At 37.0% G+C, this 20,127-nt stretch overlaps 1 protein-coding gene across 1 annotated transcript in view; it reads right to left on the bottom strand.

The window, feature by feature from the left end:
* The window catches only part of PREX2 (phosphatidylinositol-3,4,5-trisphosphate-dependent Rac exchange factor 2), a 182,658-nt gene that overhangs the window by 29,462 nt on the left and 133,069 nt on the right, over positions 1-20,127 (bottom strand). Inside the window, exons 33-37 of the mRNA XM_009995562.1 lie at positions 19,907-19,948; positions 17,150-17,367; positions 14,398-14,500; positions 12,101-12,244; positions 8,193-8,307 (exon numbers count right to left, since the gene is read on the bottom strand). Coding sequence (XP_009993864.1) covers positions 8,193-8,307; positions 12,101-12,244; positions 14,398-14,500; positions 17,150-17,367; positions 19,907-19,948 — 622 coding nt within the window. The remainder of the gene's footprint in view (positions 1-8,192; positions 8,308-12,100; positions 12,245-14,397; positions 14,501-17,149; positions 17,368-19,906; positions 19,949-20,127) is intronic.

Raw genomic sequence — 20,127 nt, 5'->3', positions numbered from 1 at the left:
GGGGGGGGGGGGGGGGGGGAGGGCAGGTATTTGGGTTATGGCAATAAACAAAGGAAAGTTGGGAGTTCTGCTCTAGAAATGTTTTCCTTTGATATTACAGCAGACAAGAATTAAGTCCTTTATATTTTGTTCATCACTATGGCATACATCCAAATAAATTCATACTGTATTCAGAAGGATGGAAATATACTTTAATTCTACTTAATTTTCAATCCCTTGGTCACAAAATATTCAAGATCATGTAGATAAGCACAGTCAACAACATGGCAAAGGACACATCACTACAGAAGTGGAGAGTCAGGACGTGTTACAATTAGTGTTCCAAATAATTTTCTTCAGCTCAAACTAGAAATGTATTTATGACATAAATAATAACTGTGTGTATTTGCATATATATGCACACATACTTTTGTATTTCTTTAGTTACAACTTGTGTTCTGCCATCTGGTTGTTAACTGTACCTGTGGGCAAGTGTATAATGCACATATTATACACATGTGAATGCACATGCATTCATAAATACATTTAATTCACTTGTTTCTGTAGTACAAAGTATCCATTGCAGGCACATCACAGCCCTACTCTCAAACCTTTATAAACACAAAAGCAGGGGATCATAGAAATGTGCATATAGAAATCTGAAGACCAACAACATGGCAAAGGACACATCACTACAGAAGTGGAGAGTCAGGACGTGTTACAATTAGTGTTCCAAATAATTTTCTTCAGCTCAAACTAGAAATGTATTTATGACATAAATAATAACTGTGTGTATTTGCATATATATGCACACATACTTTTGTATTTCTTTAGTTACAACTTGTGTTCTGCCATCTGGTTGTTAACTGTACCTGTGGGCAAGTGTATAATGCACATATTATACACATGTGAATGCACATGCATTCATAAATACATTTAATTCACTTGTTTCTGTAGTACAAAGTATCCATTGCAGGCACATCACAGCCCTACTCTCAAACCTTTATAAACACAAAAGCAGGGGATCATAGAAATGTGCATATAGAAATCTGAAGACAGAAAGTAATGAATGAAAAAAAAAAAAAAAAAACCAAGAAAAAAAGATACCATTTGCTCTATGTAACAGTGTCAACTGTTCACATGCTATGTTTTAAACCCTATTTTTCCAGGAATCCAGCCTCCACCATACCTACCTACTTCCAAGATCACCTGAAACTATCCTATTTGTGATGTGAAAGGGAAGTTCTTGGGCCACAGGCCAGTTACAGCTGCCCTCCTGCTTCTCCCATCATTATCCAAAAAGCCAATTCCACACTGAACCCATTAGTACTAACTAATTGTTTCCACATTTGCCTTTCAGACAGTAGATGTCTCCTTTTTGGCTCCTGATATTCCAGACATGGAACACACTGTTCAAAAAGACAACATGCCAAATAGTCATTGGGTGGTCAGGGTTTCTGCTAAAGCTACAAGCTACACAAGCTACAGGCTTGGGCTGGATTCCTATCAGTGACCAGGAGTGAAAGAAAAGGCTCCACCTCTGATGACTGCAGATACATGTTCTCTGCATTTGCAGAGGATAAAAAAAGCAGAATGAAACAGATTTCCACCTCATGAGCAAATACTCAGTATATACAAGACACATATTTTCAATTTCAGAACACTACATATACTGAATACTGGTTATACTTTGTTAAAAGTCTAAAGAAACAATGAATTTACACTCACAGAAAGAGCATAGTGCTGGAAGAAGAAAAACCAACATAACAGTGCTAAATTCAAGCCAGCTGGCAATGTCTTTTAGACCAGCTAGACAAATTTAATTTATTTTGTCCAGGATCTCTCTATTCTCTCTCCGTTCTTGCAATGCATCTTAATTTCTATTCTACCTAAAATGATTCTCATTAAGTTCATCAGGAGACAAATTTAGCTATTATTTCCTTGTTATGTCCTTCAGAATGAAGGCTGAATTTTCAACCTCTCCTTCAGGGAGATTTTTCATTTAGAGAGTTCAGCCACAAGTATCTAGTTCATTTGTAACCACATCTTAAAAAACCAAAAGGCATTAGATTTCTGATTTTTATAGTCATATGGACTACATGATAAAATTGAATATCTAGCATTGTAGTCCAGTTTTACTGTTGCTTTTTCAAACATAAAGCAATGACAAACAGTATAAGCTTCTTAACCGCATGAGCAATTTGGTTTGGAAAACCTTTCCACTGGAAACCATGGGGGAAGGAACGTGCCGGCTTTAAGGTGGATTTTAATTCATTTCTTAGTAGAATTGGTATATGATCTGGTCTTTGTGTTAATGTGGGTACTGTCTTGAGGACCCATCAGTTTGTTCCAGAGACAGACAAGCTCTTTCCTTCACAGTAATTATCTCTAAATGGGTATGTCCTTCATGTCATTGTATCACATTTAAACAAAAGCAACTATTAGAGAACTTTAGTTCAGCCTGAAGCCATGAGTGCCATCACATCTATTTTCTGCCTTGACTAAATTATACAGGATACAGAAAACATCAGCCTGCCAAGAAGCCTGCAGCTTGCGAGGCTGCTATGCATGTATACGTGTGTATAAATAAAAAAGATGTTATATTCCTCAGACAGATTTTGTTCCGTGCTTACATAAATTCTAGGGGCAGAAATAGTTTCCTTTTCTTGTCTTTTTAAAGATTAAAAGAAACAAGAAAACCCAACAACATGAAAACCTCACGGATTATAACATCCTTGGATAAAGAATTAAATTAAATATGCCATTATTCTGTGGAGGGCTACTTATGCCATAAAATAAATACAGAAGCCTTCAGACGGAGAAACTGTTTGAAGTTAGATTGTAAACGAAACATTTTAAAATGACAAATACTACATTCAACATAATCAGATGTTCAATGTAATGAGGGTAGTTAGCTAAATCATTTGTCATTAGATTCACTGATTATAATTGCTTCCTTAGCATAACAGATTTGCATTTACCTCCTAAAATGAAATCTAAGAAAGCACCAACATAGCGGGGGAAAAAAAAACAACAAAACCACACAAAAAATGGCCTTTTCCCTTTACTGCTTGCTTTAATTTTTCTTCTATTACAGCTGTACAGCAGGCTACAAAATAGCTGCCAATAAACCTGGACACAGCTGACTTCAAAGAATAGCTCCAAATCACACAGAATGGTAGTCAGGAAGGAAGGAACATTTCTTCCAGACCTTCTTTGTCTATAGCTGTACAGACAAGTTAATTGCTACACTGTGCTAATTAGCACCCACACCAGTAGCCAGGATGGATAGCAATCCTCAACTGTCTTTCCCACAGCATGATCCGATCTTGGAGTGAAGAACTGGGTCAACATATAGTCAGGGGTATCACATGGAAGTGCCATGCTGAGGGTAAAATAAAAGTTATGGGAAAGTGGAGCTCTCCTAACATCACCTTCATCTGTTGTTTTGCTTATTTCCCTCTGAATATTCACAATCCAAGCCTCCATATTATCGGGAACCAAATTTTAAAGGTATTTAGATATCTAAATGCAAGCAAAGGTGCAGAAGAGGCATTAAAATGCTTATGAATCTAAAGCCAGCTAAAAACTCTCTGCATAAACACTTTTGCAATCCAAACAGGTATATTTATGTGCAGCTTTAGGCACCGTATTCCACCATAGTTATTTCTTGCAGACAGCAATGTGCACGGAAGTGTACTGCAGAGACCCAGAAGCTGGAAGCACACTTGGTACAGCCACAGTCCCACACCCACTGAATGATCTATGTCCTGATCATCTTCTCTGCCTTTGAGATACACCTTTTGTGTGTATAGACACATCCAGAAGAAAACTCTCAAAGAGCAGATATGCCTGGACTTTCCTGATAAGAAGCTGACCATGAGCACCTGTAGAAAACTGCATTTTAATACAATGTCATAGAAGGGATAAATTTTTTTCCCAGAAAGAGAATTTGCAGAGGAAAAAAAAACTAATCTGATAAAATATCAGAAGAAAAGAAGACTGGAAAAGCAAGCTTCCCTACTGCTCTAGATTGAAAGCCTCATCCTAGGCCATCAAGTCCAAACATCTGATAACTTGGATGAACATTGCAACACTTGTCATTCCTATACTCATTGAGGACCATTTTTTAAAAAGTGGCTTACTTTTTGCAGGAAACTAATCCAAAAGCTCCTTCCTCTGAGAATAAAAACTGTTCTCCTATCCAACTAAATGTTTTATCTTAAAGTCACTATTTAGCCCAAGGATTGGCTGAGTTATGGCCACTCAGCTAACCTATCTCTCAGGGTCTGCCTCAGCTGCCAAAAGGCCTGTGTTGAAACCAGACTTTTGACTACAGTAATGACCACAAGTTTTATTTCTATGAAACATAAGGATAACTACCATACTAAGTTTCTCTCTGCAGAAAAGAGACCTTTACAAATATAAAAATCATATTCAAAGAACAGAACATATTTTAACTAAATTATTTGTAAAGCAGCAATGCTTCCAAAATTACAATTAAAGTTTACCCTCATGCTTTTACAATTACATGATTCAAGATTTGCAAAAGAACACTTTAATCAACCAAGCAGTCCAAGCAAATACAGCATATTTTTGAGTTTTCATTATTCCTATCAGCATTTGTAGTAGCTATGGATTCAAATACCATTGTGCCCTGCGTACCTGAAACAAAATGGTCACTGGTATCAGTAAAAGCAAAAGGATTGATCTGGGATGGAAAAAGCCTATTAGATTGGCAAGGAGTACCAAAGAAAAAGACATGGAAGAATGGGAGGAGGCAGGAGAACACAGAATGGCCTCACTTAACATCAGCCTTTGTACAGGTCAGATAGACAGGTTCTTTCTGGTCTGCTTCTAAATTAGAAGACAACTGCTGAGCTATCAAATACATAGTAATAAAGATCTTTGCAATCTTTGCTGACCTAATTACTTTCATTTGGTTGTACTGCATGTTTCTCATTAGCAAACAATTTGATGAGGTGAAATTTACATTGCTGGCAACTATTAGCACCAGCTCAACTTGCAAACAGAATTTGAGAATAACTTTATTTTCTTTATCAATGTCAGAGAAACAGAACTGGTGAACTACAAAAGTGCAATGCAGCTTTCTGTGAAAAAGAAATCCAGCATGTTTAAGAATAATTGTGGGCCAGATGCTGAAGACTTCCCAGCAGTTTCAGAAATTTCATAAACTAGGTATTGGTTGTTTGGTTTCTTTTTAAAATACCATCTTTATTCCAATAAGGGACTTCCTACATATTGCTAGGGTAGAGGATTTTGCCTCAGAAATTGTAGAAAACCTCAGCTTTATCTGGCTGCAGAATAAAAGTCCCCTTTTATTATTAATTAGATTAAAATAGTTAGGGTTAAATCTATTACAGAAGATGGAGGGACATTCTCTCCATTCCACATAAGCATGAAATTCTATAGCCTATTTTCAACTGTCTTCCATGCATTTTCATAAAAATGATAATCTTATCATTACTATTTTATAGTTGAGGTAGTATTTGCAAAAGGCCCAAAGCAAGAACCATGAAAGACAGAAGCTCTTATGATGCTCAAATCAGTGTCAAGGAGGACAATTTTGCACCTGGATTTATAGTATTACTTCTGATACTGTGGAAAACCTGGTCACAGTTCCATAGTTACACATGAATTTTGCTATAAAAGCAAGAATTCAGCTTCTTGGCTTTATATCATGGATAATGGTTATCTTTCCAGAAATCCACTAAAAATATTCTAATATAGCTCTTGATCCATTCAAAGAAATAATTTCTAAATTAGTTCTTAGAAGGTACACATCAGATTTGTCATGCAAAAGACACCACATTCCTCTATGTATTCAAGCTTTAAAAAGACTTTACTACAAGAAATTAAGAGGTAGCTGAGCAAAGGTACTATTCATTTTTAGTTTTACTGTCCTGCCTGGATACATCCCAAGTTAGGCCAACATCTCTTTGCAAATGAGACCATACACAGCAAAGTGGTTTCGCCTGTTTCACATTATTAGAGCATTAGTATCTAAAAGAATCAGGAATAAGAGAAGCTGAACTTTTATCAAGAGTTCTCATCAATAGGTGGCTTGGCTTCTGTGTCAGTGCCAACCAATAGTTTCATTCCCACTAGTCTCTCTCCTCTTCTCCCACTACTTTTTCCTTGACTGTTGCTCCCATTTGTTTGCTGCGGCTGTAGCAATGCAGCAATTATAAGATGATCATCAGATGGTCATTGCATGAACAAGCAATGCATTCCTTTTCTATGGAGAAAGAATGGTTTATGGATTGCATCTTGAATGATTTCTTACTGATTAGGTGGTTCTGAACAGAGGGTTTCTTCCATGAAGAGTTCAAGATCACATTACTGCACTTGAGTATGTTTCTAGGGAATATTCCACTTAATTATTTTTTTCTTCTATAGAGCCATAATCCAAATGTTAATATCTTTTCTGCTACAGTTACTTTATTAGGTTTTCCTGGCCAAACACCTACACAGGCTAGTAAATGGCAGAACAAGAACAAAGCATCTGCTTTTCTCTTTTTCCTCTTCACATTATGCGAGTGAATTCCTGAAGCTGTTTGTCTCATTTAAGAAATGGGTAGAGTTCACCAGAAATCAAAAAACAACTAAAAAATCAATTACTGAATGTTCTCATCAGACATTAGATGGCTGGAAAAAAAATCCACAGAGCTACTTATGGCAGTTTTTGTTGCATGCTAACTTTTCACAGTAACTTCTTGTAAAACTAGGCCTTGGAGGTTAGCAATTGATCAGAGCTGAGTCACAACACTGTGAGAGGAATGTACCTCATTAAAGCCACAGAATGAATGGAGGTCCTAACACACGAGGTAAGCAAGGTCAGGGAACACCAGAGCATAAAGTCAGGAAGAATTTCTTTTAAAGGATTTTCATGGGAGATAAATTTGGCCTATTTATAGAAAAAAAACAGCACAAAAAGTCTTGTCTTGTCCAACTGACAGCAATCTCTCTCCAACACTGGCTGACTTGATCGGGGACAAATACTGGCATGACCAAAGCTTTCTGTAAAACTGATTTTTAACAGAAGCCTTGTCAAATAAATACTCAGGAGGAACTTTTTTTATCCATGTAGGAAGTACTAATACAAGAAGGTGGAAAACAGACTAAGTAAATACTATATTTGTCATTAACATAGAAGTGCACTGACAAGAGATGTCACCAAAGAATGAAATAAACAGTATTCATAGAATACATATGGCTTTCAAATCACTTTTGCTACAGTACTACCTAGATTAAAACAGAATCTAGTAGGTCTACTGCTTCGATACACATTAGTGATATACTTTTGCAAGATCCATGAAGAAAACCTTACAAAGACAGGAGTGGGCCAATAGGTGAAGGAATTAGAAATAAAGACCCTCATTTATCCTCTTTCCCCTTCTCCACTGTCCTTAACCTCTTATGTCCTGTTCTCTGCTGCTTTTAAAAGTCGCCAAACAGTTCTAGTTAAATGACAGTGTTTCCATCTGATTCAACATTTTTTAAAGTGGATAGATGTGATTTTACTGCAGTTTTTTGCACTCTTTTTCTTGAACTTATGCTCAGTTAAGTGTACTCAGTGTACTTACAGGTACAGTGAAATGCAAGAGTGACTTGTCATTATTTTACTTCATAACTAGTTGCTTATTTTGTATACCAGAAATTCTGGCTTTATGTAAAACTTCTTAATGAAACAGAAATACACAGCTGCTTAAACCTTACCTATACTGGTGAGTATGCACTCTGTAACCCACACACAAAGCTGATATAAGTACCCAAATATGGTTTTGTTCCCATTAGTAAGGTGAACGTAAGGGAGGAAGATGCTCAGCCTTGAGGAAAACAACACTATTTTTAAGTCCTGTTCTGTAGAAATTGGGTAAATATGATCTGCAAAATCAGATCATAATGTTTAACAGTTCTGATAATCTATTTGTGATCAAGTAGACATTTAATTTTCTATGTGCATTACTACAATGGCCTGGAGGCAATCGCAACTATAGCTTTCATTGGAAAACAATTTCTTAAAAAATTACAGTGCAGAAATCAAAACCACGAATCTTGGATCTTACTCAACCATGCACCGAAAAAACAACCACCATACTAAGCACTTCAGCACAAAGATGTGTCATAGAAACTGGGCTGAAAAGCAAAACTTTGTAAACCAGTCTCGGGATTGTTGGTTTATTACCCACCGTAGTTTCTGGTTATATTGCTTGACTTTTTCTAGTGAGGCTGCATTAATCTGAGCTTGAAATTCTTCTACTGAGACACTGTCTCTGTAATAATATCCCTCCATGCTCTCCAGTGCTGTGAAAAGAGAAAGGAGAATGGAGAAGAGAAAAATCATTATGAAATATTTAGTATTCACTTTCTTTGTAGCTTTGTTCACATACTAGTGAATTACTTTTAACCTTGAGGCTGTTACCCCACTGTGGATTGCTGAGCTGTTTCCATATGTCATCAAATTCATACAGATCTCTCTTTAAGATTTTACAAGAAAAAGTGTATCTCTTGCTATGTGGAAAATACAAAGGAGAGTGCTACTTTGAGTTCCATGCTCTAGTTAAGGTACTCTGGCCCTATGAATGTAAATGTGACTTTTAGTTCTGATACATCCTGGAAGAAAACAGTAGAATGAGCTGGGGTAGAGGAAAGAAAGGATTAATGTACCAGCTACATTCACAGAAGGGAACCTAACAACTTCTTACAAAGCCTGATTTTGGGATACGTAGAGCACTTGAGACTCTAGTTATTCTCTCTCTGAAAATGTGAATGCTTTCTGGACCAAGCAAAGAAAACTTCTCTAGATCTCTGAAAATACCCTCTAAGCTCCTTTTCAGGGACCAGGTAAGTTTCTAAAGTCAAATAATTGACTATATTCACCTTTATTATATTCACTTCAGCAAAGCAAGGATGAATACTGCTACAAGAACTCAGGGACTAAATAAAAACTTCCATTAAAGGAAGGATCTTTATCCTCATATGATCCTTGCACATAAATTGAAAAGAGGGGAAAAAAGAACACACTTCTATTCCATTTTGAGGTGCTCTTCCCAACAAAACTGAACAAAAAAAGCATTCCAGCATTCCCCTAGCTCCTTTAATTTAGACACTTAGGGAAATTTAACCTTTCCTTTAGCCGAGTCAAATCAACTGTTTGAAAGGTTCTCATGAAAATTTGGACTGGGAAAATCAATTCCTTCACATTAAGAGGTCAACGTTATGATAAAACACAAGGTCTTGTTGAAACAGATTTTTGGGAAGTAGCATTAAAGGTTTTACAGTTAGGAATACTGCCACTTTAATAATCCAAACACATTCTAAGAATTCATCACCCTATCAGAAAATGAAAGCAATAAGCAGAGTTCTGATGGCAACATGCTGCCGTCTTACAGCTTCAGCTGCTCACAGAATATTAATTCTGCTTGTACTGCTTATTATGACCAGTTAATAAATAATTCATTCATTGGGAAAGAACATGCAAATTGCGCTCCCCTTCCGCACTTTCAGAGTTTGTAATTCTACTTACGTGCCAAAAATATTCAATTTCAACTGTCAGACTTGCTTCTTAACTTCCTTGGTGCTAAGCCACACCAGACAGCCCCCACAAAAATATCTGTTGAACTCCATTTATAATAGCATGTTGGTGAAAACAGAGTTAATAAGCCATACTGCTTATTTTACTGGCATAAAGATGGTTTTATTATCCAATTAGACTGCTCAACCAGGAAACTCAGTCATCTATTGGGACAGGCTGGAGCACACAGTTCTGCCTCTATAGGCACCACAGGGACCATTATCACGGGTGCCAGCAGTGAATCCCACACTGTGTGCTCTGGCTCTCCCCTTTTTGAAGGATTTAACGTTTTTCTAATATATTAGGAAGCTCATTTGTAAGGAAGCTTTCCTCACAAGCATGTCTTCCAAGTTAGGATATTATAGTCTGAATGCACAGACAACTGAATTGGACAAAAACCTGGATGGATGGGCAGGCTCAAAGGGCAATGCCTAATGGGACATGGTCTGCAGAGTGCTCCATTGCAAGCAGAATACAACACGGATCTATCTTGTTCACTATCTTTATCACTGGCCTGAAGGAGGTATGAGAAGTTTACAGCCGAAACCAAATCAGCAGAAGCAGTGGGTGTACTCAAGTGCAGGGCCACCTAGAGAGGGACCAAGACAGCATGGAGGAATGGGCCAAGAACAGCCTTATGAAACTGAACAAGGACAAATGTCAAGTCCTGCACCTGGGAAGGTAGAGCCTAAAGAGCAGCTGCTGAGAAGGACTTCAAGGTGATGTTAGACAGCAAGCTGAACAAGAGCCTGAAGTGTTCTCTGGCAACCCAGATGACCAAGAGCAACCTAAACGGTATTAACGTAAGCATGGCCAGTAAACTGAAAAAAATGCTTTTCCTCACTTCACTCAACACGCACTGGATAGCATCTTGAATATTGTGTCCAGTTTTAGGTTTCACAGTACAAAAGCTGTTGATCAGCTGGAAAGAGCTGAGTAGAGGGCAATCAAGACAGTCACTGGTGGAGCACACGCTCTGTGAGGAGAAGTTGAGGGACTTAAGTTTGTTCAGCCTGTACAAGTGATAACTTCGGGGGGCACCTACACGCCAGGTGCCATTAGCTACCAGGAGATCAATCAGGAGACAGAGCCAGACTCTTGACAATGGTGCAGGCTGGCAGGAGTCAATGGACATAACCTGCAACAAGAGATGCTCCAACTAGACAGGAAGAAAACACTTTTTCAACCTTAGGCAGTCAAGTAGAGGAACATGTTACCCAAGAGGTTGTTTCTATCCTTGGGTATTTTTCTACTTGATAAACACCTGAGCAACTTAGTCTGATTTCACAGCTGAAGATACTATGAGCAGGAGGTTGGACTAGAGACCTCTTGAGGTTCCTTCCAATCTGATTACTCTAGGATTCTACGAAAAACTAAAAAATTAAAAAATCCTGCATAATCAAAAGACTAAGTAGCAATTTTAAGTAAATTTAAATTTTATTTTAAACAAAGTGTCTTCTAATTAAGCTTATTTGTTGCTGAGATCTTAATTCTACCATAGGAAATAGAGAAAACTGAATGTCAAGAGCAATAGCTTAACATTCTCACCGAATCCTGGAAATCAGGATTCTTTTGAATGTATACTCTTAAATATCTGGTTGCACAAAACTGTTTTTACAAGTGAAGGGACACATAATATAGACTGAGTAAATATTTTTAAAGTTTTTTAAATGTCTGAAGTCCAAATCCTGCAAATGTAGAGACTTGTAATTTTAGGCATGGAGCTATGCAACACAGATTAGAGTAACACAGAGATAAACAGACTGATGTGTACTTACTAGGGCCCCTTATAAAGTATTCAAAAAACATGATTTTCTAAATTTCCATTTGAAAACATTGTAAACCATTGTATTTTAGGTGGGAAACAGCTGACCTCTGTTAAGCTTGGGAAGCAAGAATTCACTTCATAGAAGAACTTGCATAAGATTTCTAGATTTGTAGCTAATAAATTTCAGTTAAAGATGGGGATCTACTGAGTTAGTTTGATGGCAGCTCAGCCAAACCTCATAGGAAAGAAGTAAAAAATAGAAACCCATTTACTCCCTAATGAGGAAAAAAAACCCAAAACAATTATTTGAATACTAGGATTTAACTTCTTATCCAGGACTTCTTATTCTTGGCATCTAACAGACTATTTTGGAGGAGGATCCTTGAAAATAAGAGATATTTGGTATGATAAAGAAGAAATATTCTATATTAATGAAAAATATTAAGCAGATCTAACACTGGAATGAATCATTCTCCTTTTTCTTTAGCTGACTGTAAAGATGCTTATCCTAGGACTCAAATATTTGGGGCTATTAGAAACAGAAAGGGAAAAAAAATCTGCAAAATTAATTCTGTAGCACCCTTTCAGTATAAACTTAGAAATGTAAATGCTCACATTAAACAATGTATTTAATTACAAGCTTTGTGCCCTTATAGTAAAAAAGGATTTAAATCAAAATTATTAAGTACGGGTTTAAAGAGAGTTAAATATTGCATGAAAGAGCTGGGTAGAGAAAGAAATAAAACTCAAATTACCTTGTGAAAAAAGCACTGGGTGGATTTTAAAACCCCCTCCGTTCTTCAGCCTTTGAGGAAGCTGCTCAAAATGGTAACTATCAAGGTAGAAGTAAACCTTCAGAGTTTGCCGGTTTCCTTCTGCTTGGTATGTGATTGGTACATCTAAGAACACAACCAGTGTTACTATTTCATTAAAAGCAATGACACATTTCTTTCCAGAAATTGTTGCACCCAAAATCCACATGGTTAGATAAAAAATCCCTGCAGACACACAGCTAATACATGCAGTATTTTACATTATCCTCAGTGTTGCTGTGATCACCTTTGGCCTATCCTTTAACAGGAAGTAGTTAAACAGAAATGCAGTGACTGTCACCTTTGCCAGCCTCTCAGTGACAGCCAAAATGCTAAGTATATAATGCAGCTGGCAACACCCTGCTTGTATCCCTTGTAAATCTGCAGAAACATCTACATACACTGCATAGGTTGAAATTGCTGGAAGGATACCTTTGGACATCCCATGCTTTCCTCTGGTGCAAACTGTAATAGGTCACTGTGATATACAGAGTCATATTCTCCTCAGAAACATACAGTAGCTACCAGCCTATTCACTAAACTGTTGTTAAAAATCAGGATTCCACTGAGAAAACAACTGTATTACAGTAGGATGCGTAAAACTGTAAGGGCATGTTTCATTACACTTTGACAAGCTAAATGTCATAATGCATCAATTGGTGTAGAGTTCAGGGCAACTAGCGCTACCATTGTGCAGTTAGTGATTCTCCAACATACATTGCGTGTATTATGCCAGATAATAAAAAATTAATGGCCATTAGGAAAAGGTGATAAAATTTTCCCTTTTAGCTGAGTCTCTCAGAGGAAGTCAGCTTAGTCCAATTTAAGCTTTGTATGTATTTCCTGTTTAAGTATCATTTCCATACATAAGTCTCCAAGTTGAAAGCAGTGAAAAGAAAATTTAGTTATTTGTGTTATTGATATTAGGGAGTTTTTATACTGTGTGAATAAACTAATTTATACCTAAATGGAAAAGATTCCAAAGGAACACTTATCAGTATTTTTTGGTAATAACAAAAGGACTATTTTTTCTTTTATTGATTATGGAGAATCATTCATGGAAAAAACAAATTTGCCAGTTCCTTGTCTTCTGTAACCACAGGCAGGGTCACTGTGGTGGTAGCCCTTAAACTAAAAGAACATACAGTTTATAGCAATCCTAGAACACATGGGCTTTCCATTTATTTTTCCTCTTCTCTAGCACAGACACCTCAATTGAAAGATACAGCAATGTGAAAAATTCATTATATAGGCATAGGGTTAACTCCCCTTTAGGAGGTTCTCCTCTAACTCCATTTGCAGGGCTTCTTTTGAAGATAAACTCTGAACAGGGGCTTTACTTGAATTATACATAAATAAGAATGGTCACATTTGGGCTAATTCCTACCTGACTACCAGCCCTGTGCTACTGAATTCTTCAGAGAATGGGCAGCTTTGTAGAGCAGCTTTGTGTCTTCTGGTTTTGGTTACTGCGGAAGTTCTCTTACGTATGGCCTCAATCCAGCGAGGGAATTGTTTCAGAAAAGCTTGATGTGAAGCAGGCATGCTTTGCTCCCTTCCCAGGAGGTTAGACTTGAGAAAAAATGAGGGCTTTTTGCTCACTAAACAAAGTTCACTGCAAGAAAATCTTCACTGGCTGAAAATACATTAATGAGGGAAGGCTATAAAACAGCAGATGGCGAAGTCTGTCCCTTCCTGCAAGCTGAGCAAGTATTTGGGAGGAAGGGTTCAGGACCTTGATGATGGTCTGTGCCTGCAGCTCTCACAGGAAGCTTCTTGCACAATTTTTAGCTGTCCTAATAGTGTTTGCCATCTCCTTTCAAGGAACTCTTCCAAGACTTGCTGTGTCTTTCAGGCAACAAAATGCAATGTTTTCATGCTTCTCCATCTTATCTCAGTTGCATTTCTCTATTGAGACCTTCAAGCTTATTTTACACATGACTCCTCAATAACAACTAGATCTTCCAGGGACTTTCCTGATGCAGTCACATACTGCCAGTGGGAAATTCAGTTAAGCAGCTTTTCCCCCAAAGTTACTGCCATTGCGAGATAATGATTCTGAACTGTTACTGATGTTAGCTGTAACTTCAGGAAATCTAGGAATATTAGCAGAGCTACAGATCTAATAATTCCCCATAATCCCAAACTATATCATGTTGCCTGTGTGGAGGAAAGAAAAATGCTACAAATACAGAAAATGTTTCTGAACGGTAAAGCCCAGATTAATTGTAATTACTCACTTGCAACCAGTGGTTCTGGCTCTGATTGTCTGAAGTAAAAAGTAACTTTTTCCAAGTCAAACAGTGCAACCAATGTATCTTCTAGCATGGCTTGCTCATCAGCCTAAAAAAGGCAAAAGAAAATGTGAAATGGTGATTTCATCCAGATGTTTTCCCTACCAGAAATAATACGAGAGCAGGATATAAAAGTAACTACAGAATGTTGCACAACATTTAACTGATGCAGTGTATAACCTAATTAACTCCTGGATAATGTAAATATCTTTTTTTCTATTGTCACTTTCCTTTTTATTATTAGTCCAAGATTATTAAATGAATGTTATCATTTCAGAAAGTAAATTAATTAATTACCTACCATTACTTCTCATGGTTTTTAATAAAACAACACTGTAATTATTCTTTATGTAAGATACCAAACTTCAAAAGCTTGTCCAAGCACCAGGTCTTTCTTGTAAATTAACAGCAATGTGAAAAACAAATTCTTTTTAGCTACTTTCTTTTAAAAATGCCATACTTCTAGCATTTCATTTGTAAACAACAGATGAGAGTTCACCATACCCACTCTAAGTACCAGTAACTGAACCAGTAGCTCAGAATCAGTACAGCTCAGGATGTTTGATACCTTCACTTACAAAACTCTAGATGCAAATTAAGTATATAGGTATGCCAATATTCTAAGTTGCACTTATGGCTCACTCTGTGTACTCCTAAGCTGAAGAGACCCAGACTAATTTTCAAAAAAAGCTTCAGGAAATCAATTCCTAAGTTCTTACGACACTTTACTGAACCTTTAAAACGGGAAAATAGTCATCTACCAGTATGATTCTCTTGAGTTGAATATGTAGAGCTATTATAGCAGAAATCAATAATCACTTAAAGTAATTCCAGTCTTTATACAATCTGTCCCTAGCACCTTTAGTTAGCAAGAGCTAAATGGAAATTTGAGGCATGCATTTTTCCTCCTCTAAGAACTGAAACAGCAGGAAGACAAAGAACAATAAAGTAGCTGCCTATAAAATGAGAATAAACTACAGCTTACTGAATTGCAGATAGAAAAAAACAAAAAACACATGATTTTCCCTGCTCTATATAGTGAAATAGCATTCCTCCTTGTATTCATGAAAAAGCAAAGCTGCAAGAAATATTTTGTCTCCAGATTCCATTTATGAAGTCTCTATGGACAGAGCAGTTCTAAACAGCCTGAAAACCACTGAGTGACATGGGAATCTTTGCACAACTGCTCATTCTTTACTGAACTCTGGCCATAATGAGCGTAATTTCCTTCAAATATCCTTGTTTAAAAAAACACAGATTATTTGTAAGTAAAATAGTGGTGGAAAGGTATTGAAAAAGTTGCTTTTAAATACTCTTCCCTTGGTTAAGAACAGTCAGCCAGAAGAGACTAAATTTAATTTTCTTTTCAATTCAACAATGCATGCTGCTGGCATTTGATTACATGAAAATAGCTAAGTGGCCTGCATTTTCACTACAAAGGAGATCTCTACAATCTTGAAAGAAAAGAGGGGGGAAAAAAGTATTCTGTGCTGCTGTCAGTTATTTTGCAATAACATGACAACTAAACACATGGGAAACTGTAAGACAGGCAGCAATTGTATTTACTCTTGACTCTGAGGATTCCAGTGCTGGGACCTGTTGGTGCTGCACAGTGCTAAAAAGCATCCAAGACTCAAGACATGAATGCAAGCTCCCCTGTGCTTTGTTCACACACTCCCTGTTTCTCTCAGGTATTGATTTTATCTGTTTTTAAACTGCATACCTGCTCCTGACATAACCTGTCCCACACAAGCCCATGTAGGTACCTCAACTACCTGAGACGCAGTTGTCCGTACCAGCTCAAGTTGATGCTCTCCAATAATATAATGAACTAATACTCTATGATTGTAACTTAGAAATACTTTTATTTTTATTGATCTCTTCTGCTTCTGAAGTTTACCAGGTCAACTTTTCAGCAATTTGCTGCCAAGAGAGACAGGGCCAGGAAAGATGACTTTTGATACTAGGAACATTGTCTGTTATTTGCATGAATTTCTATACAGTAGGATGTACCTAATCAGTTACTTTCCATGAGCAATTCCAGAGGCTGAGAAAACTGCCATGGAGTAGACCATTTAGACTGCTTCACAGCCCTTCAGGTTAGCAGGAAACAGTCTTGTGTGAGAAGCAGCTTAAATACCTGAAGAAGCACTTTGGGTTACTGGGGATTAGAGGACTACAAACCCATGTCCCTTTTTAAATTATTTTTTAAGCCATGGCTCTTTGCCAAGTCTTGAAGAAATAGCAGATTTCCAATTATCCTGACAGGCTATGAGTATTTGCCCTAGGACAGGAGCAAAACAAACTAGCATGTCTAGTCCTTCAACTACTACAACCTTACTGTTTTTTGCAGGAGGGAGTGATAAAATTATCCAAACTAGGAATTTTATTTATCTTGCATTGCTTAATACCCTAGAGAACAGGTACAACAGCAGTGGGGAGTGAAGGGTAAATTCACAATCTGCTAACTCAAACATAATCACATCTTTGTGGAAAACATATTTCCCGTATCACAAACAAGCATTTCCCGTATCTGTAATCAACTCAATCACAATTTTCCTAATAGCAGCTAATTAAGTTACAACATAAGCACAAAGGACACAGAAAATCACATTTATAACTAGGAATGTTTAAGCATGCCCCTGGTTCAGGGAACAAATACAGACTGTGACCAAGCATGCCACATGAGGAGTCTTACCAGGTTAGGTGACAGCAAGGACTGGAAATTAAGGAGAAGACCTGCACTGGCTATCTGTTCCAGCCATCTTCTGCTGGCTTCCAGTGTCTCCATTTCATATTCTTTGTTGTTGTCAAACATGTGATTCAAGGCCACCATTAGCTGCTCTGAAAAAGCACAGACTGTGGCCACCAGGCTCTGACAGAAGACCATGTCTCGCCGCAGTTGTATCTCACTGTCTGCGATGGGTAAATGCCAAGAGAAGAAAAGCAAAAATACAGCATGAGATAAATTAACTGCAAAAGAACTAGGCTGGATTTATTTTTTTTCTTTGTCTAAAAAACAAGTAATTTTAAAGTGTAAGTTTACAGCTTAATTTTATTCCCAGTAAACAGCACTCCACAACTAAAACTGCCATTTTCCACATTAAGAGATTATTCTATGTACTTTTGATGTTACAAGGTGATGGATGTGAGTCAGATCTCTGCTGTAAGATCCAATGTGAGAACCAGCTGGGCCCAAGAACATTTACTTCCCATAGGAAAGCAAGGATAGTCAGAAGTTCTTATTGTGACTGTATCATCTGGCCAATGCCACAGCTACCAGCTGGGTAGGGCAGATGAAGACTGCCTATTGTAATGTGCAGACAGGGCATATAGGAATGTTGCTACCAATCTATCCAAATACTATATATATATATCAATATGAAACTTATAAAATCAGCACAGAGCAGCATCACGTATGCAGGAAGAGATTTATGGTATCAGGGAAGTCCAGGATAGGTCCCTAGGTAGAAGTCTATGCCAACATTAGCAGCTGATTTAAATTAAGAGACTAGCTAACCTATCAATTAATTATACTGGAGGGCACAGGCATTACATTAGCTAAAGGTCAAAAGAGTTAGAAAGGGAAACATGTTCTCAATAAAACACAAAATTGTGGCAATAAATATTCAGTGCTTCCTTCTCCTCTTTTCTGAAGGTCTTCAAGTATTTTTATTATTATGAGCTGCTAGGCAAACATCAATCACAAATGGTACAGGTGGACTTAATCTTTCTCAGAGGAAGAGAAGAAAATTAGGTGATACCAAGGTCTTTCCAAAGCTTAAAATCTTTGTCCTCAGTTTTAGATTCCTCTGCTTCTAAGAGGCTTAGCTCCTTTTCCACCTTCTCTATGGAGCTGGCAAGACTTCAGATGACTGGGTAAATCAGCAGCAATACTTCTGTACTCAGAAAATTAATACCAACTTTAAAAATAGACTTTTATTGGACTCCAAGTATTTTTCACAGTAACACCTTTCTTTCTGTTTTCCTTCTGACACCTTCTTCAACCTTTTTCTTGACTGTTGATAATAAAGACCACTCATTAACTATCATTTTTATTCTATTTGCCAGCCTCTCAGGACCTCAAGAATCTTTTCCATAAATGGCGTAATCTCTACTGCTTCTGCACGGTGACTCATTACTTTTTGTTTTTATTATTAAAATTAACCACTCTTGGTTCAGTCTCTCAAGTTGTACAGCATCCAGTATAGACAGAATTTTCATCTTTGAAAACACTATCCACCTCCAGCTTCAAAAATTCCACCGGCTTCTCTATGGCCACAAACTGTCCAATGTCACAGCAGCACTCAGGGATTTGACCTCAACACCCATTTTCTCTCTTCTCTTTGCTCAATTTTATCTCTGTTGGTCTAACAGCAGCTGAATTTCAGTGCCTTCTTCTGTACTGCCTGCTTCTGAAGCAGCCCATTTGTATCTCCAACACCTCATTTCCAAATCTCATTTAATACTTTAATAATTTAATTTGAATATCAAATACCTCATATGAGAACAGTCTGGGCTCTTTTATAAAAAATATTTTTAAACAAAATAACATTATAAGATTTACAAACTTATGAAAACATGTTAACAGGGAAAACTGCTTTAAAAAAATTAACCCTGGGGGATTTTCTCAGGTCACTTCTGACTTTAAAACACCTGAGTGACTACTAAAAATTTTGAAACTCATATTTGGAAGAAACCTGACCAAAAAAAGAAAATTGCTACATTCCCCTTTATAAAGCTGCTGTTACATGTAACAACAAAATAATGAAATAATAATGTATTCATATAGTGCTGCAAAATGGTTAAAATAATCAGCTTTTCCAGTCAAATGTGACTTCTTACTTATGCATCTACAAATGGCAGAAAATCTTCTGCCCTAAGTATTATTTTCTAAATACTGATTTATGGACAATTATCAAGCAGCTACATGTGCCTATTTTATGTATTTGGAGCTCTATGGGGTGATGGCAGAATGATACACAGAGTAACCAGGACCCTTCCAAAAAGGAGGGAATTAAAAAAGGTATTATCTGAAAAAAGATAAAAGGAAAGGTATGGGTTTGAATAGTAAGGTAAGTGTGGAAATAGATGGGAATGAAGATAAAAGAAAAAGATAGTAAATAGGAAAAGGTCCAAAGAAAGAAAGGAAAAGTACTGTGCATAAGCTCAGTGATTTAGTAGCTGCTTCATCTGCCAAGATCCACAGTAAATGACCAGAGAAGGTATTTAGCATTTTAAAAAACTATGAATTTGCAACAGTTTATAGAAATGTCTTTGGAATTGTTGTGTTCTTCAGAAATCCTCATTGTAAATACTGGGGTAAATTGTTGATTATCAGCTTATCATATCTATTTCCCCTTGCTTTAAACACAGTATTCTGTGCAAAAGTAAAATAAAAAAATTTGAAACCATCCATGTTCCCTTCCCCAATTCCCAAACCAAACAAAATTACCTGTATACTCCAGAAGTGCCAAGAGTATTCGTGCCTTCACCTCTTAAAGAAAAAGAAGAAAATATATTGAGGTCATGGTTAAAAGTGTTTTCACCAACATACTCATGGATTTGCAGTTTCTCATTTTATACCAGTTTAACCCCAACTTCTTGTGCAGGCAATCCTCCTCATATGCCTATAAAAGAGTAATGGGTCTCAACTTGACTTAATTTTACTTATGA

This window comes from Chaetura pelagica, unplaced genomic scaffold (genome assembly GCF_000747805.2).
Source record: "Chaetura pelagica isolate M959 unplaced genomic scaffold, ChaPel_1.0 scaffold83, whole genome shotgun sequence".
NCBI lineage: Eukaryota > Metazoa > Chordata > Aves > Apodiformes > Apodidae > Chaetura > Chaetura pelagica.
This window is presented reverse-complemented; position numbering and strand designations above follow the sequence as displayed.